Source organism: Cnephaeus nilssonii (assembly GCF_951640355.1).
Source record: "Cnephaeus nilssonii genome assembly, chromosome: 21".
In the NCBI taxonomy this organism is placed as follows: domain Eukaryota; kingdom Metazoa; phylum Chordata; class Mammalia; order Chiroptera; family Vespertilionidae; genus Cnephaeus; species Cnephaeus nilssonii.
Window position 1 is genome coordinate 6,147,695 of NC_137092.1, and position 23,762 is coordinate 6,171,456.

General features: G+C 54.9%; 2 protein-coding genes across 6 annotated transcripts in view; both read left to right on the forward strand.

The window, feature by feature from the left end:
* Nucleotides 1-3,897, forward strand: part of AHCYL1 (adenosylhomocysteinase like 1) — a gene marked incomplete at its 3' end in the record, with an annotated part of 31,774 nt that extends 27,877 nt beyond the window's left edge. For 3 of the 5 annotated variants that reach the window (XM_079761462.1, XM_079761464.1, XM_079761465.1), the window contains exons 16-17: nt 1,233-1,353; nt 1,922-3,897. In XM_079761462.1, coding sequence (XP_079617588.1) covers nt 1,233-1,353; nt 1,922-1,928 — 128 coding nt within the window. Of the gene's footprint in view, nt 1-1,232; nt 1,358-1,921 lie in introns of those variants that run through there. The other 2 variants (XM_079761461.1, XM_079761463.1) reach the window with 1 other exon arrangement.
* A 2,905-nt stretch (nt 3,898-6,802) lies between these two features.
* Nucleotides 6,803-22,884, forward strand: STRIP1 (striatin interacting protein 1). Its single transcript, XM_079761455.1, has 21 exons — nt 6,803-7,042; nt 9,723-9,792; nt 10,515-10,589; nt 11,013-11,147; nt 11,236-11,356; nt 11,530-11,598; nt 12,487-12,593; nt 12,701-12,828; nt 13,184-13,366; nt 13,683-13,900; nt 14,865-14,930; nt 15,055-15,118; nt 16,375-16,446; nt 16,875-16,949; nt 17,078-17,175; nt 18,375-18,501; nt 18,713-18,813; nt 19,549-19,615; nt 20,047-20,151; nt 20,696-20,900; nt 21,949-22,884. The coding sequence occupies exons 1-21, from the start codon at nt 6,863-6,865 to the stop codon at nt 22,194-22,196; spliced, it is 2,514 nt and encodes an 837-aa protein (XP_079617581.1). The 5' UTR covers nt 6,803-6,862; the 3' UTR covers nt 22,197-22,884.
* The last annotated feature ends 878 nt before the right edge of the window (nt 22,885-23,762 follow it).

Below are 23,762 nucleotides of genomic sequence, written 5' to 3' on the forward strand. Positions count from 1 at the left end.
GTTTGTTTTTTAATCAGTAAAGTGAGAAAATACTGCATACATCGCAGAACTGTAGTGAGAATTCCGGCTACTGAGTAAGAGTGCTCAGCACAAATAAACTGATGAACAGAAAGATAGATATAGGGGCAGTAAAGCATCAAACAGACTGTCAAATTACAGTGGGAAGGTTAGGGAGAGGTGGGGGAAATAAGAGATCAACCGAAGGACTTGTATGCATGCATATAAGCATAACCAATGGACGCAAAACACTGGGGGGTGAGGGCATGTATGGGAGAGGGGTGGGGGGGGCAATGGTAAGATATGTACACATATAATACCTTAATAAAAGAATTTTAAAAAGCTTACAACTTTTAAAATGAAAAAAAAAAAAAGTGCTCAGCACACAGGGTGTGGGCAGGTGCTCTTCCTCTGTGCAGCCTAGGAAGCCCAGTCAACTTCCCGCTCTGCTCCGAGTGCAGCTTGGACCACAGTGAGAAGCAGAGAACAAAGGTGGGCTTTACTGCCCATGCTCTGTGTAGATGTGCAACCGCCTCTTGTCATCCAGGGGACAGCTGTGCTGTGTTCGTGTGACATAGTACATCTCTCCACTTCTTTACCTTCCTGAATTGTGGTGCCCATCCCCCCAACTATAACTGATCAGCCCAACTGATCAGTCCTCTTAAAGCTAAAAAACTTCTGGGTCTCCTCACCTCCACTAGCTTACCCAAGATTATTTGGGTTTTTAAAATCATGTTCATAAAGGTAAAGCCCAGGAAGTTTATCATGGAAAAGTAATGTTTGTGCCAGCTGCCTTAGAAACCCCGGATCCTAAGATCAGAGGCCTTGGTGGATCTGACCCCAAGTAAATGTTGATGACCCAAGGCCCTTTTGAGCGTCCCGGTGCCCACTGTGATTCATCGCTTGACTCTAGTCCGGTTAGGGAAGTTGCTGCAGGAAGCGGGGAGTGCCACTGAGGTGAGGCCAAAGCTTTGCCAGAGAAGGACGGGGAGGTCCAGGTCTTCCCATGCTGTCATCCTGGCAGATGGCTTTCCAGACGCACTCTGGCTAGACTGGGAGACGGTCCCTGCTTAGAAAGGCAGTCGAGGTTGTAAGCACATTTTCAAGTTATAGATTCTCCCAAAAGTATTCTATCCCTTCTCCGTAATCAAAAAGCTTCAGATGGAAATAGGGAGGGCGTACCTCAAGAGGCATGTCTGAAACGGAGTCTGCTCCCGCCACCTTGTTCTTCCTAGATGAGTACGTTGCCAGCTTGCACCTACCATCATTTGATGCCCACCTGACAGAGCTGACGGATGACCAAGCAAAATATCTGGGACTCAACAAAAATGGGCCATTCAAACCCAATTATTACAGGTAACTTGGGGGGAAAGCAAGTGAAAAGGCTCTTTTCCCCGATATTAAACCAAGCTGACTGCCAGCTTTCTTAACTAAAGCTAATGTCATACCTGATTTGGAAGAGTTCAAGAAGTCTGCTAACAGGGTAGGCAGAGAAATGCTATATCTCTTAGCAAATGTAAAGAGTAAAGGTTTCCTAAAATTTTGGAGCTTGGGTCTCACCCCTAGAGATTCTGATACAGTTGCTCTGGAATGGGGCCTGGCTTGTTTTGTAAAAGCTCCCAGATTATTCTAATGTGCAGTCAGTGTTGAAAACCACTGACTCCTGTTATCAGGGAGCAGGAGATGAGACCAGAGAGGGCATTGTCAGCAACGGGTGGAAGCATAGGGAAGCGTGATCCCTGGGGAGCAACCTCAGGGACCCCATCCTGGCCGGGGAGGGACCCAGCCTGGCCGGGGAGGGACCCAGCCTGGCCGGGGAGGGACCCAGCCTGGCCGGGGAGGGACCCGGGCAGTGTGTCTGGCTCTGATTCTTCAGGCTCCCACGTGGAAGACACGGTGCTAAGTCATCCATCTCTCTTTGCAGATACTAATGGACCATGTGACCAAGGACCAGTCCACGTGAACCATACAACTCTATAAGAAATCTTTTTTAAACAACTTTTATTTTCTTCTTATTCCTTTCCTCTTGGTGTGTGTTTCTTTTTCTATAATTTCATTCTTGTTTTTTTCATCTCATCATCCAAGTTCTGCAGACTACATAGGAACTTGCTTCATGGCTCTTTAGGTGAAACTGAGGTTCAGGGTCTTCACCCTAGTCAGTAAAGGAGGATCTTATTCTCCCAGCCCAGAAAGGGAGTCTTTCTTTACCATTTCTGGGGACTTTAGTCTTAATTGGGTACCTTATTCACAGGAAATGTAAGGTACCTTCTAGGTGGAACAATCTGCAATGTCTAAATTGCCTTAAAAGAGCCCACTTCTTAGCTGCTGAAATCAGTGCTCTTTGACTTCAGAGGAGCAGGGATGGGACCTACCAGCCAGGTAGGCCAGTCGCAGGTGGTGCATGTCAATCCCCCCTAGATGTTCCAGCCCTGTCTCCTGTGAAGGTGGTGTGTCTGGTTCAGATACGTGCACAGTGAGTGTTGCTTGTTAAGATCCAATAGGCCCACGTGGATTAGTACAGCCCTTCCTCCACGCCCACCAGACTTTCTCATTTTTCACATTTTTAACCAGACTGCACTCTATAAGTTAAGTTCTGTCCCCTAGCGTTTATTTCTGTTGTACCAAAAAAAAAAAAAAAGTAAGACACATGTTTAGTGTTAACGCTGAGAAACTGCTTGGGTGGCTAGTTGGTATCAGTGTTTCTTTTAAAGCTTTGGCGCTAAGAGGGCAGAGTTGAGTCTAGAGCAATGTGGCTCTCAAACTCTGATAAATCCCTGTTTCTAGCCCAGAGTTTATAGCTTCAGCGATCTGGGGCCATAACAGCCAATTCTCCCAGCTCTGCCCTGTACAGCTTGCGCTGAAGGCACATTTCTTGAACCGTCACTCAGTATAAAGCACTGAGCTCTGTCTTTAGGATTTATCCCTCAAGAGCAAATTTCTGGTCAGCTATGCTTCTGCAACCTAACATATTTAAAGGGAGATAGAGTGGGAGGAGGCAGGATGCATACACATTGGGCCACGGGGAGGGAAGGCCAGCCCCAGGTAACTGTCTGGGACTTTAGGCCCCACATAGCATTAGTTTTGTAACAGTGGTACCACTTTTGATTGACAAGTGTCACAAAAACTTTCTGAACTAAGATCTTAATGGGCCGTTTGTGTGGAGAGAAAGTGATCAGCCGCCCTGGCTCACGCTCTGAACTCCCAGAGAGGCTCTCGCAGTCTCAGAGCTGCATCCCTGTGCCGTGCATCTGCTCCAGCGTTTCTGCATGGTCACGTGAGCTTTAGGTCACGCGCTTTAAGTACACACGCCCCAGGACCCTGAATCCTCAACTCGCTCTAGCCTGTGACCCTTCAAAACAGGGCCGGGATTAGTGCGAGGTGCTAGGAATTGCCGTCTCTCGCGCCATTGATCAGGGAGACAGACATTAAAACAGGAATGTCATACCAGGGGACAATGGTCTTGCCAAACTTTTTTCCTTTTCCTCTCCTGTTTCTTCCCACTCCTTGCCAGTGTGACCATGCTTGCTTCTCTGTAGATGCTAACGGTTCCAGCCCTTTCCCCCAGGGCATGTAACCAGCCAATCAGAACACCACATCCTTTAGGGGAAGTAACCTGGCCAACAGGGGTGTCCAGCTCTGCTGGAGGGAAGGGGCCCAGGTCCTGCTGCCCTCTGGCCCGCCCCTGCTCCCAGATCTATTACTGTGTCCATAGGAACAATAGGTAAGGGCTCCGTCTCTGTCAAGCCATGTAACAAGGACACTGTGGGCAAATGTCGGGCCCAGAGGGAGCATGTGGAAAGCAACTTGGGAGGAACAAGTTTATTTTGTATTGATTTTTAATGAATGCAATATTAATCCTTGCAGATGAGCAATAATCATTAAAGTCAATTAAAACGATAAGACCACCTTGGAAGTCTGTCATTCTTGGTTGAACAGCACAGCTTCATTAGAACCTGTTTTCTAGACTGGGACCAGTCCTCTAATTGTTCTGGATCGTGGGCGGGAGGGCACTGACTTTGTGATCCTCTGATCTAGCTTACCCCTCATCCTGCTGAGCTTTAACCAGGGCTCTCTGCTTCAACCACCAGGTGGCAGATTTTCTCACGTCTGGTTTGTCACACACGGTCTCTGGCCAACAAATGATGATAAAATATAAGTCCACAACCCCTTTTCTGAACCCCTGTGTTTTGAAATTGAGAGTGTTCCAGACTTTTAGGATATATACAAATATACAATATATTAGATAATACCTATTAGGGGAATGTGGAGTACCATTCCATATCAAGTGTTATTTCTTCAATTAAGTGTATTAATATTCACAGAATAAGAGGTAAATAACTGATAACCACCCATCAGTTCAGATCAGGTTTTTCTGCCAAATTTTTGCCAAACAGTAGGAAAAATTTTTTGATTTTTAGATTTTTTTTAAATTTTGGAGTTGTGGATAAAGGCTTGTAGCTCTAGAATAATCAGAGTAACACTCACGTGGTGGTGTGTGACTGGCTCCATCTATATGCCTTACACAATTAGCATGCTTGAGCCTCACAATAATCCCATGAGGTAGGTACTACTGTTATCCCCGTTTTACAGATGGGAACATTGAGACAGTGGGGTGAAGTAACTTGCCCAAAGATACGCAACTCTTCAGTCGGTAGAGCTGGAATGAACCCAGATAGTCAGGCTCCAAGATCCATGCTTCACACTGGTCAATATCACTTCTAGGAAACAGCCCCAAGCCAGGTTCTAGTATTGAGGTTACATATGAGGTTGGTTTAAAATATATTCCCGGATCCTGCCGTGGGCCTGAAACGCGCAGGGCCAAGAGGAAGGTAAATATCTCTGCAGATAACAGTGCAGTTGATAGAGCTCGGATTTGACCCCAACGTCTTTCTGGCTCTCAGGGCCCTTCTCCTAAGTCACCTTAAGGCTCCCCCAGGGAACTTTGAGGATGTCCTTTCTCAGCAGAAATTCTTACAGCAGAAGGAACGGTGTGGACGGGAAGACCCAAACTGCGGGTGCCATGACTTTCTTCATGCTTCTGAATAAACCTGACAACGCAGAGAAACTGCTGCCTCCTCCTGCACCGCGCTCTGCTTCCCACAGCCAGAGCCCACTTACACGTGACCCACTCTTGGGCCCCAAGGTTCACTGATGAGCAGTTGGGCCTTTATGCTCTGGATTTGGTTGGCATTTTTAAGGATACAATTCAGGATCTATTACTAGAAGTGAAATTACTGAACCAAAATCTTCTCTATTCTAAATATAGCCAAAACAGTTCAGGGTCTTTAAGGTCTGAACACCCCACCAGGTAACAGATTGTGGTAGATCAGTCTTAGAACTTGACCAAACTACAGTCATTATAACTAGATGTCAGTTGTGTGTGAGTTATGTGGGATTTGCTGACTTTATCTGAGAAGCCTCAGCATTGGTCCTTTTCCTGCAAATTCCTTAGCTTTTCCTATGAACTTGGTCCAGCCCAGGTCGGATGAAATATGTATTTACATGAAAAGTACCTACTAGGAGGGACCCAGGCAGAAATCATACAGAAGTTGCATCACAGAGACTTTCTGAGAATTGAGCTGGGGGTGTGGAGAGCCAAGCAAGGTGTGGTTCTGGAGAGCCAAAGATGGATAGAGTGCCTTGAAGGATTCCACAGCATAGTCACGCAGTTATTACACATCACTCTAAGATGTCTAATGAGCATCTCAAACTGGACATGTCCCAAACAGAAATTTTGATCTTCCCCATAAACCAGTTTTTCTTTCTCCCAGATTTCCCTATTTTTATAAGCAATGCAACCACACACCCAGTTTCTCAAGCCAAAAATCTAGGACTCGGTCTTTCTTCCTCTCTCCAGCCTTTTCAGCAAGTCCTGTCGAATCTACCTACACAATATAGAAATTATCAACCCAATGCTCCACCCTGATGCAGACCACCATCATTTCCAGCTGTATAATCTCCTAACGTCAACAACCTTCATCCACTCTTGCAACTCTTCAATCTCTTCTCCAAAAGCAGCCAGATTGGTCTTTTAGACATCAGACCACAACACCTCCCTGGGTAACACCTCCGCTGGCTTCCCATTTCACTGAGAATAAATTTCAAGCGCCTTTCCATGCCCTGCAAGGCCCACCATTTATCTGGCCCCACCATTACCTGGCCTTCATCTCCTACAAGACTTCCCCTGGCTCGTTCGGTTCCTGTCCCTAACCTCAGGGCTCTCCTCTCCCCCCTCTCCTCTCTCAAGATCACACCCTCAGGCTGCCCTGCCCCAGCAGCCTACCTAACAGCCACGCCCCTCCCTCCATCACCACTGCCTCTTGTTTCTCTGCACCCATTTCTCTAACATCTATGTGTGCTCGTTGTCTCTCCCACAGGCATTCTGTGGTGCAATTATACGTATAGAGGAGACATTAAAAGTGTTTGTTAAATAAATGATGAGTGAATGCTTGTCATAGCTCTGTTTTATTAACATGACCCCTTGTGAACGTAAACTCCCTGGAGACTGGGAACGTGTTCCTTTTGTTCACCATGTCCCCCTAAGCGTTGAACAGGACTATGAAAGTGACAAATGCAAAGAAAGCCATGTTAAAGGAAGCTGGGGGACAACTAAAATGATTGAAGGAACTAAGGGATAAAAAGGACATCTAAACTGGGACTGAAATGAAGCGGAACCTAGAAGGACCGAAAAAGGTGTAAGACGGCAAGCGGAGGGAATCTCGCGAGATGTAGGGCCGCCAAGATGACGGCGGCACTTGCCGCCACACTTAATATGGCGGCCGGGGAGCGTTCCTGGAAGAAATCTCGCGAGAGTGGCATCGCGGCTCCAGTCCGGGAATTGAGCTGGGGGTGTGGAACAGCCAAGATGGAGCCCGCAGCCGGCAGCCCCGGCCCGCTGATCATGAACAACAAGCAGCCTCAGCCGCCGCCACCTCCGCCGCCCGCCACCGCGCAGCCGCCGCCCGGGGCACCGCGGGCCGGCGCGGGTCTCCTGCCGGGGGGCAAAGCCCGAGAGTTCAACCGCAACCAGCGCAAAGACTCGGAGGTCAGGAGCTTGGGGGGCGAGGCTAGCCGGCGGCGGGGGGCGCGGGCCCGGGCAGCTCTCGGGTCCGCGCGGAGCTTCCCGGAGGGCTCGGCGGGACCTGGCAGCGGAGTTGTCATTTCACAACGAAAGGGCCAGCACGGAAGGCTGGCACCCCGGGTCGGCGGCGTGGAGCCGGGTCCGCGCCCCGAGCTCCGCCGCCAGGGAGAACCGCCGGGAGCCTGTGGCTGCTCGTTCGCTCCTCCCGCGCCGGAGCTGCGGCCGCGCCCTCGGAGCCCCAGCCTCCGGGGAGCCGCCCCCCGCCCCGGCTCGGGGGCGAAGAGTCGGTGGCCCGCGTGCGCTCCGGGGGGCCGGGCGGCTGACCCGACCCCAGCCCTCTCTGCCTCTGGTCCCGCGGGCGCGCGGCGCTGTGGCCGGCGAGTGCGGCGGGGAGGGGGCCGCGGAGCCGGACGGGGCCCGTGACCGCCGGTAGTACCACGGCGCCCGGAGGTTGCGGGAGGGGGGACCTTCCATCCGACCCGAGCCGGGCAGGGTCGGCCCCGGTGCGACGGGGACTGGAGGTCGGGGTGCCCGGTGCGCCCCATGCTGAACGGTTCAAGATCAGCAATGCCCATTATTAAACCGGAGTGAGGGCTCCGCGTTCCCTGCTGTCTGGCTGGTGGGCTGTGCCTCCCCTTCCGCAGGCACCGTAGCCTGGAGCTGACTAGTCACCTCACCCCGAGTTGGAGTCCCTCCCACTGCCGCCCGCTGTAGAATTCATGAATGGAGACGCTCCCGGCGCCGCGTCCTGGGCTCCTGCATGGCGCGTTCCCAGAGCCCTTCCGTGCGGGCTCCCCCGCAGGCACCTAGGGATGAGAGGACCTCCTCGCTGTCCCGGCGTGTGCACCGCGTCTCTGGGGACCGAGGACACCATCCTGAGACATGTGAAGGCAGGCCTTGGTTTTTGTGGGCTAGTGCAAACCTCTGGTACTAGTAAAACATGTCAAAGCTTGGCGGGCCCAAAGCAGACATTCCCCTGAGCTCTCAGGGAATTATTTGCAGAAGCAAAGAAACCCACCTCTTAGGAGCCCTTGCGCGGGGGGCTGGCTGATGGAGGGTGTGAGAGCGGTGGGGTGACCTGCCTTCATCACGAGAGGACCACAGTTTCAAAGAGCTTTACGTTTTCCTTAAGCAGCCGTAAGTGGTCAAATAAATACCCTCCAACGCATTTAAATGTCTCTTTCTACCCTTTCATTTCCATTTGGGCGCAACACAAGGAAGGGCAGCCGGTGAGCACATTTGAGCTGAGAGACCTGTGTTCTTGGAGATGCGGATGCTGTGTCGGCTCGTTCTCCAGGCGCAGTTGCAATTAGGGCTGGGAGCCCGGGCAGGGCCTGGAGGACCCGGGCTGGCCCTGCTGGGAGCCCGCCCTGTGCTACCTGATTTTGATGAGTGCTTGAAAGCCTTCCCGGTAGCCCTGGCCGGTTTGGCTCAGCGGATGGAGCGTCGGCCTGTGGACTGAAGGGTCCTGAGTTTGATTCCCAGTCAGGGCACATGCCTGGGTTGCGGGGGTCAGTCCCCAGTGGGGGGCGTGCAGGAGGCAGCCGATCAATGATTCTCTCTCATCCTTGATGTTTCTATCTCTCCCTCTCCTTTCCTCTCTGAAATAAAATAAAATAAAAATTTTAAAGCAGGGTCCCGGGTTCGATTCCTGGCAACCAATTGATGTCTCTCACATCAATGTTTCTCTATCTGTCTCTCCCCCTCCCTTCCACTCTCTCTAAAAATGACTGAAAAAATCTCCTCAAGTGAGGATTAACAACAAAAACCTTCCAGGTAGATTTGGGTCCCCTCCCATTCGATAAATGAAGAACTGAAGTCCAGTACCTTGTGACCGTGTACCCTGTTGCCTCTGACTGGGAAGTGGCGTTCTTCATGTCATTAGTGTTTGTGGGCACGTTATGTCATTTTGTGGGTGGGCGGCCTTTGTCTTCCCGAGGAGCTCGTAGTTAGGCTGAGGACTTCACCTGTTTCTCCACGTCCCTCTTCCCAGAAAAAGGCCTCCAAGACGGCGTGTTCTCAGTGATCACCTGTCCCCAGCAATGCAATGCTTCTCTTTGTCACATTCTCTCCTGCGTGGGGGAGGGAAGCCATTCTGGTCAGCTGCTGCCTTCTCTGTCGGTTCTCACTGAAATTTGAGAGAAGGGGAGGGAGGCTGAGGGGGTCGATATTCATGCTGTCCTGGCTGGTGATGGCCCGCTAGCCAGAGAGAACCGAGGCTGCCGGAAACTTTGTACCATATGGAGTGAATGGTCATTCACTGCATGGAATGCATAGAAGCTTTGTGTTCATTCAGCCAGCAAGTGTTTATTTGAGTCAACTATTCACTCACTCACTCACTCACTCATTCATGGCAAGTAGTGCTGGGCATTGTGGAGTCAATGGTGAGCAAAATGGACAGCGTTCCGCCTCTCAGGGAACTGGCAGTGCCACGGGAGGCAGCATTACCCATACGCCGGCCCCCGTATCGTTGAGTGACAGGAGATGAGCAGGTGCTGGAGACCTGAGGGGCCGGGAACTAATGTGAGAAAACATGGGCACGGGAGGCAGTGGCGTCCTTACACAGCGGGGTCTCTGGAAGCCCGTGTTTCTTCCTGTGGGAGGCCGCGACCGACCGTGTGTCCCGTCTCTCCTGTCTCCGCAGGGCTATTCCGAGTCTCCGGACCTGGAGTTTGAGTATGCGGACACGGACAAGTGGGCGGCCGAGCTCTCAGGTACAGATAGACCCTTGTGTTGTTTGGGGTGTTTTTACCTTATTGGTCTTTAAGAAAATTAAGAGTGAGTGCCATTTTGGAGTCCACTTTCCCCCCTAGTTAGTCCTAGTTAGTAATGACGTATATAAAACAGGTTCATTACTGGATGCCGGCCTGTGTCTCACAGCTCTGGCTTGTCCTTTACTGGAATGAAGCATCTCTGGGTGGCCCGCTCAGTTGGCTGTGGCCCAGTCCCAGTGTGGACAGAGGTGCTCCTTGGCCATACGCGGTCCCCTGACGGGTCTCTCCTAGGGCAGTGAGCGGTGGGGACTGCAAGCAAGGGTGCCCGCATCTGCGCACACCTGTCGCTGCCACTGCTGCGCCTGTGTCATGTGAGGTTACCCGGAGCTGCTCCACAGGCCGCTTCAAAAGGTGGCACCCGCTGAGAGACACGTTCGGAATGGCAGCCAGCCACCGGCATGGCCTGCCGGGACCCATGTGCACCAGTGGGGCGACCCCGCATCAGGCTGCACTGGCATTCTGGGTGTGGGCTGCGGGGAAGTCCGCTTTCTCTCCGTCCTGTTCGCCAGAGCACTGAGACCCTAGGCGGCACAGAACGTGGTCCAGGAGAGACTGCGACCGGGACAGAGCTGGGCCTGGAAGCAGGCGCTTTGCCGTCTCTGCGGGTGTGAGCCCCGGTGTGGGAGGTGGACGCACAGCTGATGAGACTTTGTTCTCGCCAGAGCTTTACAGCTACACGGAGGGGCCAGAATTCCTCATGAACCGAAAATGCTTCGAGGAGGACTTCCGCATCCATGGTGAGATGGTTCCCTCCACACCTTGGTTCCTTCACCCGTGTCAGGAGAGTGCAGGGTTCTTCCTAGTCATCTCAGTGACCTCAGTCATCCTGGAGTGGCCTGCAAAGCCTGCTGAGCCATGACTGGGCCAGGCCGGATGTGCCATTCAGGGTGGGCTTGTAAGTCCTCTGATGGTGGCTTTTCAGATTGTGAGTCTTAGGAAGAAAAGAAACTTTATCTGATTAGAATTGCACCAAAACCAGCATCGTGTCAGTCTGGAAATGGAGGTTCCTCGGGCAGCAGGGGGACCTGAGCCCTGATGGGGAGAGTGGCTGGCTCTCTGAGCTCTCTGTCCCGAGGCAGGCCTACATTTGGTGGCTTAGCTGGTGCCGGGCCGTTGTGAGGCTGTCTGGCCTCAGGTGGAACTGGCCTCTTGCCCTGCAGTGACAGACAAGAAGTGGACCGAGCTGGACACCAACCAGCACCGGACGCACGCCATGAGGCTCCTGGACGGCCTGGAAGTCACTGCCAGGGAGAAGAGACTCAGGGTGGCCCGGGCAATTCTCTACGTTGCCCAAGGTACTGAGTGGACCCCAGGCGCGGGCCCCTCCTTCAGTGACTGCCCGGTCAGATGCGGGCAGGGCTCTGAGCTGTGCCCTGTCTGCAGGCACCTTCGGGGAGTGCAGCTCAGAGGCGGAGGTGCAGTCCTGGATGCGCTACAACATCTTCCTGCTCCTGGAGGTGGGCACGTTCCATGCGCTGGTGGAGCTTCTGAACATGGAAATAGAGTGAGTGCTGAGGGACCCGAGCAGGGAGGGGCGGAGGGGTGGTGACGGGGGAGGTTATGGAACTAGTCTTGAGAGTCTGGTCCAAGGCCTGAGTCTAATCTCCGGTGGGGCAGCCCTTGTCAAGGGGACCCGCTCTTCCCTCTGGGGCAGCACTGACTCGGTCTCTCCTGCAGCAACAGCGCCGCCTGCAGCAGCGCGGTGAGGAAGCCGGCCATCTCCCTGGCTGACAGCACGGACCTCAGGTGAGGCCGGTTGGCCTGAGCAAGGTCAGAGCAGGGCTTGGGGCGTCCTTGGGTTTTCTCGGTGTGGGCCGCGTATGCATTCCTTCCCACACCCTGACCTGTGGGTGTGATGGGCTTGGGGTGGGATCATTCAGCCCTGCTGGGGGCTCTCTCTAGCGGGGCTCTGGGTTGAGTCTTCCAGAGGAAATCATGTGATAGAACCACGGTGCTGCTGAGAACCCCGTGTGGCTTTTCTATTGGCTGGAACACTGGATGCCACTCCTCACGCTCCCACCTTCTCGTGCACAGTTGCCCCCACCTACGTAGGGTTAGTCCTGACAGTTCATGAGGCTCGTGGCTGCACAGGAAGTAATCGCAGCTGCTCAAGAGCAAGAGCACCTCCCCGATCTGTGAGGATTAGAACCTGTCTCTGTGCCTTTGGAAGTTTCCTGACTGGTGTCCTTGCTGTAGTTAGGGTCCCGGGCATCACCCTGATTTGCACTCTCTGTGGTAAACACATCCTGGTCTCACCTCCACCCTGCTCTGCTGTGGTGGATCCAGCCCCCACTTCCGCAGCTCTCTCCCACCGCTGGGTCTTTGTCATTCCAGGACGCTCAGGGCAGTAAATGCTTGTGGCCATTGTTCACATTAATCCATTCAGCAGCCATTTGCCAAGCACCTGCTTTGAGTGAGCACTTTGCTAGACATGGAAATACAGAACAGATCTGGTCCCACCCTAGCAACATGAGACAGAGAGGGAAGCCCACGTGCTCTGTGGGACGCTCAGTTTCCTGGAGGTCACAGCCCTCCCGTCTGCCAGCCTTTGCGCCCAGGCTTTTCTCGTGTCAGGGCGTGAGGAAGCCAGGGTGCTCCCTTGACCCCCATTCCGCCCTGTTATCGCACCCCCAGGGTCCTGCTCAACATCATGTACCTGATTGTGGAGACCGTTCACCAGGAGTGTGAGGGCGATAAGGCCGAGTGGAGAACCATGCGCCAGACCTTCAGGGCCGAGCTGGGTAGGACCCCGGGGCTCCTGACCTGAGGCCCCTCCTGGAGCTGAGGCTGGTGGGCTTGGGAGGGTCCTGCGCCTGCGTGTGCTCCTGACGCCCGTAGTCGCCTCCAGGTTCCCCGCTGTACAACAACGAGCCATTCGCCATCATGCTGTTCGGGATGGTGACCAAATTTTGCAGTGGCCATGCCCCTCACTTCCCCATGAAGAAGGTTCTCTTGCTGCTTTGGAAGACAGTACTGGTGAGCACCGCCTGGAAGGGGAAGCCCGGGGACAGGACCGGAGAGGGGCTTGGACCGCTGCTCCCCCTGGGGTCACGCTCCCTTTCAGAATGGGCCAGCCCTGTGGAGCTTGAAGGTGAGGCGCTCCAGTCTGCCTTTTTTACGTGAAGCGCATGGCGACATACAGAGCTGAACGTGTCTGCACTAGGCTCGGTCAGCCCGTCTCTCCTCTCCCTTCCCAGCTTCACTGAGCTCTCCTGGGGGTGGATACAGTCCCTTGTTCAGAGGCCGTGAGGGTCTCCGTAAAGGTGTCGTGGGTGCTCTCGCGCCTGCACAGCCTGTGGGCATGTTGACCTGGCCTGCTCCCGTCATGCAGTGCACGCTGGGCGGCTTTGAGGAGCTGCAGAGCATGAAGGCCGAGAAGCGCACCATGCTGGGCCTGCCCCCGCTGCCTGAGGACAGCATCAAAGTGGTCCGCAACATGAGGGCCGCCTCGCCGCCCGCGTCTGCCTCCGACCTGATCGAGCAGCAGCAGAAACGGGGCCGGCGGGAGCACAAGGTGAGGGCGACAGGTCCCTGCAGCTCCCAAGGTTCTCTGCACACAGTGGCCTGGTCCCTGGACAAGCTCGGCTGGGAATGGCCTCTGAACGGCGGGTCAGATGAAGGCCTCCAGGCAGGGACACTGTCCCCAGTGCAGGGTCCCAGCTTACAGTGGGTCCTCGGGGAGGGACTAGGGCGAGGGATGATTTGTCATCTGGTCCCAACCTTGACTTCCTGTCTGGTTTCTCACTGCCCTTTCTGTGTCGCAGCCTCTGTAGCTTCCTCGGCCTTTCCTGGTTCCTCAGTGGCTCTCGTTTGCTCTCCCCTGTCTCCAGGCGCTGATAAAGCAGGACAACCTGGACGCCTTCAACGAGCGGGACCCCTACAAAGCCGACGACGCTCGAGAAGAGGAAGAAGAAAACGATGATGACAACAGCCTGGAGGGGGAGACGTTCCCCCTCGAGCGGGACGAGGTGATGCCTCCCCCACTACAGCACCCCCAGACCGACAGGCTTACCTGCCCAAAGGGGCTCCCATGGGCGCCCAAGGTCAGGTGAGTCTCAGACCTTCGGAAAGCTCTTGGCCTGAAACCAGGGCCCTCACACCCACAGGCCTGGCGCCTGGCCGGGGTCACGTGAGGTCCTCTGCTGGGACAGGCTGGGCTTGGCGCTGGGAGGAGGCTCTCTTCAAGTCCCCTGTGTGGCCCGGGTCTCGGGGGCTGGCCTGGCCGGCCTTGCACAAAGAGGCCCTTGTGTGGCTCTGGAGTGGTAATCGGAGCTCGCTCTTGGGTAGGCACGATAACTAGTGAAGGAAGGGGGTGGGGAAATGAGAACAAGGACATTTAAGTGACCCCATCTCCACCCCCTTGGGGTTGTATATGGTTAACAGAAAAGTTAGAGATTAAGGAAGAGCTCCTTTAGAGCCATAATTCGGGTTTTGAGATGTATGTGCATGAATCAGTGGGCAGGAAGGCACCTTGATATATAGAAATGGCGTCTGTTTGAAATGGCTCCAACTTAAGAACTAGATGGACGTGTGAGAGGATATAGAAGTCATTTTCTCCATCCAGGTAAAGCCCCAGTTTTCCGTGATCCATGATGGGAATACATACAGGTCTTCAGAAAATGCAAGATATGCTGATTGTTTGACAGGAAAATGTGACTCATGAAAAAAATCAGTAGCTTATAGCTCTCGTTGTAAAAATTGTAAATGTTTGAGGAGTTCTGTTGACAAAGGTCTTAATATCTGAAGAAAGTATGCTTTTAATTCAGTGTATCACTAATTTTACAAGTACCGTAAACAAGTTACTAGTACACATAATATAATTTCATGTCCTTGATTCAACATTATGAAGGACATTAAAATAGTCTGAAGGTTTCAGGGTTTTTTTCCATAAAGAAAAACAGTTGAGGGAGACTTTTTCTTCTCTCTCCACAATTTCTGGATGTTCTGTATTTTATTAACCATGACACCTTGAAATGACATTTAGTAAAAACCTTGCTCTCTCTCTTGGGCAGAGAGAAAGACATTGAGATGTTCCTCGAGTCCAGCCGCAGCAAATTCATAGGTTACACTCTGGGCAGGTGAGTGTGATCTGAGTTCCTGTTGAAGAAAGCTAACGAGAAATCCACTCTCTTGGCCTTTGGTGTTTGGGGACCCAGGCGGATTGATGTCTGGGCTCAGCACAGGGCCTTCTTTGTCCTCCAGCGACACGGACACGGTGGTGGGGCTGCCCAGGCCGATCCACGAAAGCATCAGGACTCTGAAGCAGGTAGGTGCTGCGGGTGAGCCTCTGGCCGAGTTTGGTCCCAAGTGAGGGAAGTGAGATCGGCCCGTTGGGAGAAGCCATTTAGACTGTTGTCGGCCTGAAGGAGCCTGGGCTGGAGGCGTGGGTGGACGGTGGCTGTACCTCTCAGTTCTTCGTAAATTCTACTTATTCTAGCTGAGCTTTTGTTGGGGATTTAACTGGTGGCTCGTTCAAGATTATATTACCTGACAGTTGTTGGAATTTTAAGGGCCCACTAAATAGCCCCTTTCCTCGCTCACGTTCTAAGGCGATTGAGATAGAGGAGTAGGCAGGTGGAGATAGAAACACCCGCTTTAAGGCTGGCAGGGAGATTAGAGAATGAGGCGGAGGACACAGCAGCCGTAGGTGTCCCAGCCCTGACTTCCCGGATGAGGCAGACTCACCCACCCCGAGCCCGGCAGCGCTGGAGCCCGCCAGGCCTGCTGAGGAGCAGAGGCGTGCACAGGCTTTTGTCAAAGAGAACGGCGAAAGGGGTGGGCTTAGAATGTCCTGTTCCTCTGCCCAGCCAGCCAGGCGGGGTGTGTGGGAGGGGCAGGGGTGTATTGCACACCCACATCCCTCCACGGGAAGGAACACCAAGCGTGGGAAAGGTGTCTCCCTAACAACCCATCTGGAGTGTACATGTTTATGTTTTTGGAATATATTTCTGAAATGTTTAGTGCTGAGTGGGCCCCATGCACCTAAGCTTTTTGAGTACTTGCTCCTGAATACTTGAGCACTTGATTCTGCTTGGACTAATTTTTGTCACTATAGCTATCTGAAAGCCCCTTTCTCTCCCTTAATTTGCTTTTTTCTAAACTTTTGTGTGCTTTTTACAATGGTTTTAAGAGGCAAGTGCTGCCCAGCTGATGTGGCTCAGTGGTTGAGCATCAACCTATGAACCAGGAGGTCATAGTTCAATTCCCGGTCAGGGCACATGCCCGAGTTTTGGGCTCAGTCCTAGTAGGGGTGCTGAGGAGGCAACTGATCAATGATTCTGTCACATCATTGGTGTTTCTATTCCCCCCCCCCCCTCTGAAATCAATAAAAATGTTTTTTAAAAAAGAGGCAATTGCTCACTTAGAGAAGTATTTTGGGTTCAGGAGGTTAGTGAGGGATCTTTGTGGGGATTCCCTCTTGGAGAAGATTGTTTGAAGAAGTTGCCCGGGTCTTTACCAGGGTGTGGGGCGTGTGGCCAGAGAGTGGGGGCTGTTCCCCAGCGCCTCTCCCCTTCTCCCCAGCACAAGTACACGTCGATCGCAGAGGTCCAGGCGCAGATGGAGGAGGAGTTCCTTCGCTCTCCTCTTTCAGGGGTGAGTTGGGGCCTTCCTCAGCCAACAGGGTCCCTCCGCTCTTCCCAGGCACGGTGCTGGGCCTAGACCTCGAAGCTGCTGGTCCTGCCCTCAGAGCACCCCTCTCCTGCTCCCCCTGCAGGGGTGGCCTATCGTGCAGGGGTTAAGAGCACAGGCTCTGAGCCAGTCACCACCTCTGAATCGAACGCCACTGCTCAGTGGGTGACGACTTCGCAGGAGACTTTATGTCTTTCTGCTTCAGTTTCCTCACCTGGGAGATGGCAATAATAATCATACACACTTCACAGAGTGTAGTGAGGATTCACTGACTTGTTACAAGTCAAGTGCCTGCATGTCGTGTGAGTCAGGTCTGCTGTCACTATCAGCATCATTGTTTACATCGAGACTGTCAGGACGGGGGTTGTATCTCTCTACCTTTGTGGTCAAAGGGAGAAGAGGAAGTCGAGCAAGTCCCTGCAGAGACACTCTACCAAGGCCTGCTCCCCAGCCTGCCCCAGTACATGGTGAGTGCCCTCAGGCTCCAGCCTGCCCTGCCAGTGCCTCAGCCCCTCCCGAGTGCCCTGCCCCGGGAGCCCTGCGGAGGACCACCCCTCCGGGCTGAGCCCTCACCTGGGCGCTCCTGTCCTCCCAGATCGCGCTGCTGAAGATCCTGCTGGCTGCAGCCCCCACCTCCAAAGCCAAAACCGACTCGATCAACATCCTGGCCGACGTCCTGCCTGAGGAGATGCCGTGAGTACCGTCATCCCTGTGCGTGGAGCAGGTGGGGCAACAGAACGGGGCCGTGTCTCCCTTTCGGTCCCCAGGTTTGGGAGGTTGCTTCCTTTTTTTGACTCAACTTCTCTGCAGGTTGAGGGTATTCCTGGCTCAGAAAAAAAAAGTACTGGGTTAAATATCTCCATTTGCTGCTTGGGGAGAAGGTCAGCCCAGCTGACCTGGATTCTAGTGTAGACTCTGCCCTGAGTGACCGGGAGAGTCCTCACCCCTCTGCAGAGCGAGTCGGGCTGGGGCGACATTTCCCAAAACCCCCACAGCTGTGTGGCTGGGACATCAGGACGTGGAGAAGCAGCTTCTGGACCCCTTGCCAGCCAGCGGCTGAGCCTCCCCTGGGTGTGGGTTCTTCCCGTTCACAGTCCCCGGCCTGCGGGCCATTGTGAGTGTCTCAGTGACAGTGACATCCTCGGGGCTCTTCTTCCCTGGGCACTGACTGCCTCTGTTTGATGTGAGAGGACAAACAGACCGTGTTCTACTTTGGGAGGGACATGGCCTTGACCTGGCCTCCTGCCCGCCCGCTCATCCCGCCCAGCTCCCTGGTGGCGGGGCTCCTTGAGTCGGGGGTGAAAGGCAGGTGAGGCCGGAGGCAGGGCTTGGCTAATACCAAAGGGGGTGTCAGAACACTGGGCCGTTGTGATGGTCCTTGGAAAGGGGGTTCCAGAGTCAAATACTGTACCTCCTCTTGAAAGTCTTACAGTGAGAAGTCCTGAATCAAGAAACTGATTTAAGTGTCTAATCACTATGTTATACACCTGGAATGAGTATAATATTGTGTCGAGTGTAACTGAAAAATAAATTTAAAAAAAGAGAAAGAAACTGATCTAACTCAATGCTTCCTAAGTTTTCCCCATAACGTGAGGTGTGCCGGGTGGCGGTGTTCCACGGAGCACGCGTGAGAACACGGTCCCTGTAGTGGCAGAGGCTTAGGGGGGTCTTGGAGGAAAGGCAGGGAAATAGGCTCCGGGTGTGTTCGGACATCACAGGAAGAGAACTGCTGAGCGTGGGAGCGGGTGGGAGGAGCCCTGGGCCTGACCTGGGTGTCCACGGGTGGGGGTGGAGTGGGAGCCTTAGCCCAGAGGAGGCTCAGGAATCCCGTCGCCTGGGAGCACCTAGGAGGGCGGAACAAGCTGCGGGCTCACCCGGCCGCTGTGTTTCAGCACCACGGTGTTGCAGAGCATGAAGCTGGGCGTGGATGTGAACCGCCACAAGGAGGTCATTGTTAAGGCCATTTCCGCTGTCCTGCTGCTGCTGCTCAAGCACTTCAAGTTGAACCACGTCTACCAGGTACCTGCCAGGCCTGCCTTCTTCCTGCCCACTGGCCACGGCCTGGCAGTGCTGCCCCCCAGCCCTGAAGAGCGGAGGCCTTGGCCTTCACACCCTGAGCTCTGCACAAACGCTCTGACTCAGTCTCCCAGCCGACGCTTCTGTCCTGGGAGGAAAGACCGGAGAGACGGGCGGCCCCCAGGGCGTGCTGATTGTCTTCTGTTGGTTTCAGTTTGAATACATGGCCCAGCACCTGGTGTTTGCCAACTGCATCCCTTTGATTCTAAAGTTCTTCAATCAAAACATCATGTCCTACATCACTGCCAAGAACAGGTGACAGGGACCAGGGCTCAGGAGGGGGCACGGGGACAGATGGCAGGGCTCCCAGCGGGCCGCTCCCACTGAACCCACGCAGCACCTACAGGCCAGCACTCTGCCAGGCTTCTCAGAGATGAATGGAGCGTGGTCCCTGCCCGTGGAAAACACCGGTGTGTGAGATCTGAGTCTAGCTATCTAGTGACACGTGACTCAGTCTGTGCCTGGGTGGGAGGGGTCTCATCCTGGGCTCCAGTACAGCCCTCGCTGTCCCAAGCCTTTTAAATTTAATTAATTTATTTTGAGAAGGCCAGCCAGGCTGCCTCCTCTCCCTAGGGAGCTCAGCCATGTGCGCTGTCACCCCGGTCTGCTGACTCCTAGCCCCCATCCCTCTCGCCTGGTGCCACCTGTACTTGGCAGTGCCTGCTCATCCGTGTGGTACATCACAGGGCAAGTCGTCAGCCGACACTGTCTCCCGAGGGGCGTGGCATACGCTCATTGCCTTAAGAAGTCTCCCCCAGCCCAGGTGCATTGCTGCAGGGAAAGCAGGGTCTCCCCGCTTACACAATGTCAGGCTGGTCTCTGGCCAGAGGGACCCTACAGACTCTCTGGGAGCAAGTGCTTCTCACCTTAGAGCTGGAAACCGGGGCGGTGCAGGCAGGGTAGATCCCGCTTGCATCCCACCAAGTGAGGAGAGCAGAGCCAGACCCAGGCTTTGCTCATGGTGGGCGCCTGCCTGCCCTTGCCCTCCAGCATTTCCGTCCTGGATTACCCTCACTGCGTGGTGCACGAGCTGCCAGAGCTGACTGCCGAGAGTCTGGTGAGTGGCCAGGCTCTACCGGCTGTCCCTTTGGTGTGAGGGTGGGTGGTGCAGAGCCTGGCTCCCTCACCTGGGATGGCGGTGTCTTCACAGATGAGGTCCCTGTCGAGTGCCTGGCTTTTAAAGCACTAATTGCATACAAGGGTGGGGAGGGACCTTGTAGGGCAGAAAGGTTGGGGGTAGGGATTCCTTTGTTGGGAGCATGGACTTCAAGGGCTGATGACCCAGAGCTCACCAGGCCGCGTTGCTTCTCTCCCCGTCGCTGGAACTGTGGGCACAGCTCTGAGGGATGGAGTTCCCCGGGGGCTGAGGAGAGGAGTGGGTGCCGGCACCGGCAGGGAGACAGGCAGTTCTGGGGTCATGCATGCGCCGGCCTTGGAAGGTGCTGAGCCCCTGCCCTGAGGGTCGTGGTTCCTGGGCTTTCCCTGCAGGAAGCAGGCGACAATAACCAGTTTTGCTGGAGGAACCTCTTTTCTTGCATCAATCTCCTCCGGATCTTGAACAAGCTGACCAAGTGGAAGCACTCAAGAACGATGGTGAGTCAGCGCGGTCAGCGTGGATCCTGGAGCTGCCAGAGTGCCACGCCCGTCCTCCCCGGAGCAGGAGCAGGAGCAGGGGTCCGGGCAGGCTCGTTGCTGCGGCTGGATCCTTCCTCCTCACGTCCCTGCAGCCGCACCGTTGTATTTTAAGGACTGATTGCTGGTTCCTTGACAAGTTGAGCTGGGGGCTGGAGCCATTCCACTCACAGGAGGGCCTCCTCTCGATCCGGGGTTTGGGAGTCCGCCTTACCCCGAGCCTGTGGATGCCTTTGGGTGGGGAGGGCCGGGAATCCTCGGGAACTGTAGGGACGTGCACACAGCAGTATTTCTGAAGGAATTCATAGCTTTCTTCAGATTCCAAAACGACTCATGATTAGGGGGGCCAGCAGGACTTGGTGGTTTTAGCAGTGAAGTCCCGTGTCCCAGCAAACCCCTCCGTCTGGGGAAAGCTGGGACAGTTGGTCATCCCGCCCGTGACCGGAAACGGGGTGAGCAGCGGCTGGTGAGGCAGGCTTTTTTGTGCCCGCCCGTGCCCTTCCAGATGCTGGTGGTGTTCAAGTCCGCCCCCATCCTGAAGCGGGCCCTGAAGGTGAAGCAGGCCATGATGCAGCTGTACGTGCTGAAGCTGCTCAAGGTGCAGACCAAGTACCTGGGGCGGCAGTGGCGCAAGAGCAACATGAAGACCATGTCGGCCATCTACCAGAAGGTGCGGCACCGGCTCAACGACGACTGGGCCTACGGCAACGGTGAGGCCGCAAGGGGTGCGGTGGGGGTCGGGCAGTGGCGACCTCCCCCCTCTGCTCCAGGCCGCCCTGAGGAATCCGGGTGGGAGCGCGAGGAAGGACCTTGAGAAGCTGCCCCGACACGATGTCTGATCATCCCCATTCCTCTGTCCCTCCCTCGAAGTTCTGCCTTTTCCAGAAATTGTCATAAGTCTCTCTCCCGTCTTTTCTCTCCCCCCTGCCCACAAGTTCTCTCAGCTCTTGGCCAGCCTCAGACTCTGCTCCAGTGATCTTTCTAGAGTGCGGGTCTGCGGGCACCTCCGAGGAAAGGCCTTCACTGGCCTCCGATTGCCCTTGGAATTAGAGCCAAACCCTCAAACGTGGCCCACATTCTTCCCTCCTTCTTCCCTCCCTCCTCCCCTCCCTCCCTCCCTCCCTCCCTACCTCCCTCCTCCTCTCTAACCGGACCCAGCTTCTCTGCAGCCCAGCCCGTCACTCCGGGTCTCTGGGCACACGGGGCACTCAGTCTGTGCACATAGCCTGTGCCCCTCTTCTGTGCCTTCTCCTGGCAGGGTGCCTCCCCCGCACACACGCCCCAACTGTCCCGTGTCCACGTGTTTCTTCCCCTCTGGGCAGCCGCCTCGGCCTCCTGGGCAGAGTGGGTTCTTCTAGGTGCCCCCCGGCCATGCTGCCGCATCATTTCAGTTCCTGGCCCCGCGCCCTGTGCCTTTGTGCCGGGGCAGGGAATCGAGAGAATGAGCTAATGAGGGACCTGCACGCTCCTCTGATCCAGAGAGCCAGGGACAAGGGGGCTTCCAGAGCAGTGTGTCACACCTGTGGCTCCTGGCTGGGTCCACATGGCACAGAGCGGCCTCCTCCGTACACCTGGCTTTCTCCTCTCACCTGACTTTCCCTTGTATCCAGGAAAGAAGTCCTGTCAGTGTTGCTGAGGGTGGGGCTTGGAAGTTGACATCATGTCAAGTGGGGGAGTGGCCTGGCCCTTAACTTGCGAATGCGAGGGGAGCTGCCGTGAGGGCCTGGCTCCTGACCGTGTCTTCCTGCTTGGTCCCAGATCTGGACGCCCGGCCTTGGGACTTCCAAGCAGAGGAGTGTGCCCTCCGTGCCAACATTGAGCGCTTCAACGCCCGGCGCTATGACCGGGCCCACAGCAACCCCGACTTCCTGCCTGTGGACAACTGCCTGCAGAGCGTCCTGGGCCAGCGGGTGGACCTCCCTGAGGACTTCCAGATGAACTACGACCTCTGGTTAGAAAGGGAGGTTTTCTCCAAGCCAATTTCCTGGGAAGAGCTGCTGCAATGAGGCTCCTGGAGGGGACCGGAGAGGAAAGGTGATGTGTCGAGGTGCCCAGGGCCTGTCCTGGTTCACTGCAGTGCGCCCAGCCCCCTCCAGGTGGCAGCACCACCTCACTGTGCCCTCCCCAGACCGCTCCGGGCTTGGCCTCCGGTTGATCCCAGCATCCTGCCTGGGAGCGTCATCTCTGCTTGCCACCCTCTCTCCATTCCTCCTCCCTCTCTCTCGGACATGGTTGTTTGCAGCTCATTTCTCATTCAGCCCAAGGCTGGGAAGAGCTGGGATAGGCTGGGATCCCATTGCACCTGAATTTCGGGGCTCACGCTGACTCTTCTTGAGACATGCAGATCCTTGGCAGATCCAGCTTGCCAAGGAGGACACTTAGCATTGGGGCCGGGGCCAAAAAGTCAGATCCTGGTTTTGCTTTGGGGGTTTCTGATGTCATTCTAGCCTCCCGCTGAGTTTCCTCCAGAAGCAATTGCAGAGGCTCCGGCGGCTCCCTCAGCACTGGGCTTGGACAGGGTGCGGTGGGAAGAGAAGCTTCCCTTAGCCAGAGGTGCTCTTTCCCTCTCGATCTGCAAGCGTCTGTAAATACCTATATATAAACCTGTGTGTGTTCTCTTGTGTCATGTTGGGGTTTTTAATGTGTTTGTGTATTCTGTTTACATTAAAAGGAAGTAAAAGTAATCCCAACGGCCTTGTGTGCAGAAAGTACAGCCCCTGAACATGTTCTCCAGGTCTAGAAAGGGTTTTTTTTGCCAGCACGTCTCCTGCCAGGCTGCCTGCCTTTCCCATCCATGGGGCACTTGTCCAAAGTGTTCTCTCCCCGCATCCATCTGGAGGTGCCCAGCTCCAGGGCTCTGGGTTGCTGGATGACAGGTTGTCCTGCACCCCTGGGTTTGATGTCATGCGGTAGGAGCTCCAGGTTTCTCAGGATCACAGTCCTGAGCTGGCCTCAGAGCCCTGGGCGTGTCTGCCTCCTCCTCACTCAGTCTGCGGCTGTTTCCGGGATCTCCCCCTTCTGTTGATGATAAAGGAGCATCCTCTCCAGAACTGCTAGAAGCTCCCCTAGCCCACCCGTAGGCCAGGGGTGGGAGGTTCAGTCTCCAAGGGCTCTTGGCTTACAAAGGAAACGTGTTCTGGGGGAGCCTCCCCTGTGTTGGTTCTTCTGTTCAGTGCCTGTCCTGCCAGGTCCTGCTGTGCCCAGTCCAGGCCCCAAGCTGGGCTTCTGGGACAGGCCCTGATGTGGCAGCGCGGCGAGGGGCAGCAGGGGTGGCAGCCAGCAGTATGCGTCTTACGTAAGTCACACAGCCTCTGAGATGGGATTGAAAGCTGGGACTGATGGGCATTTTGCCCCAACGCGACTTGCACAGGACAAGGGGGTCTGACACAGCTTGTGTGTGCGTGATGGATTTTTTGCCGTCTCCTGCCAGGACCTAGAGGCAGTATGTACTGTGAGGTTACAGTCTCGGTGAGATGGATTTGCCCTTTCTTACTCCCCAGGCATCCTGGTCAGCCAGCCTGCCTGCGTGCGGCTTTGTTCTCCCTCGTTGATTTTCCCAATCCCTCCTCTGA

Excerpts from the sequence above, each read along its gene's own strand:
- STRIP1 (XM_079761455.1), top strand. The coding sequence starts at position 6,863 with ATGGAGCCCGCAGCCGGCAGCCCCGGCCCGCTGATCATGAACAACAAG. Across the intron at positions 17,176-18,374 it reads GTCCTGCCTGAGGAGATGCC|CACCACGGTGTTGCAGAGCA; the intron begins GTGAGTACCGTC and ends GCTGTGTTTCAG. Across the intron at positions 19,616-20,046 it reads AGCTGACTGCCGAGAGTCTG|GAAGCAGGCGACAATAACCA; the intron begins GTGAGTGGCCAG and ends CTTTCCCTGCAG.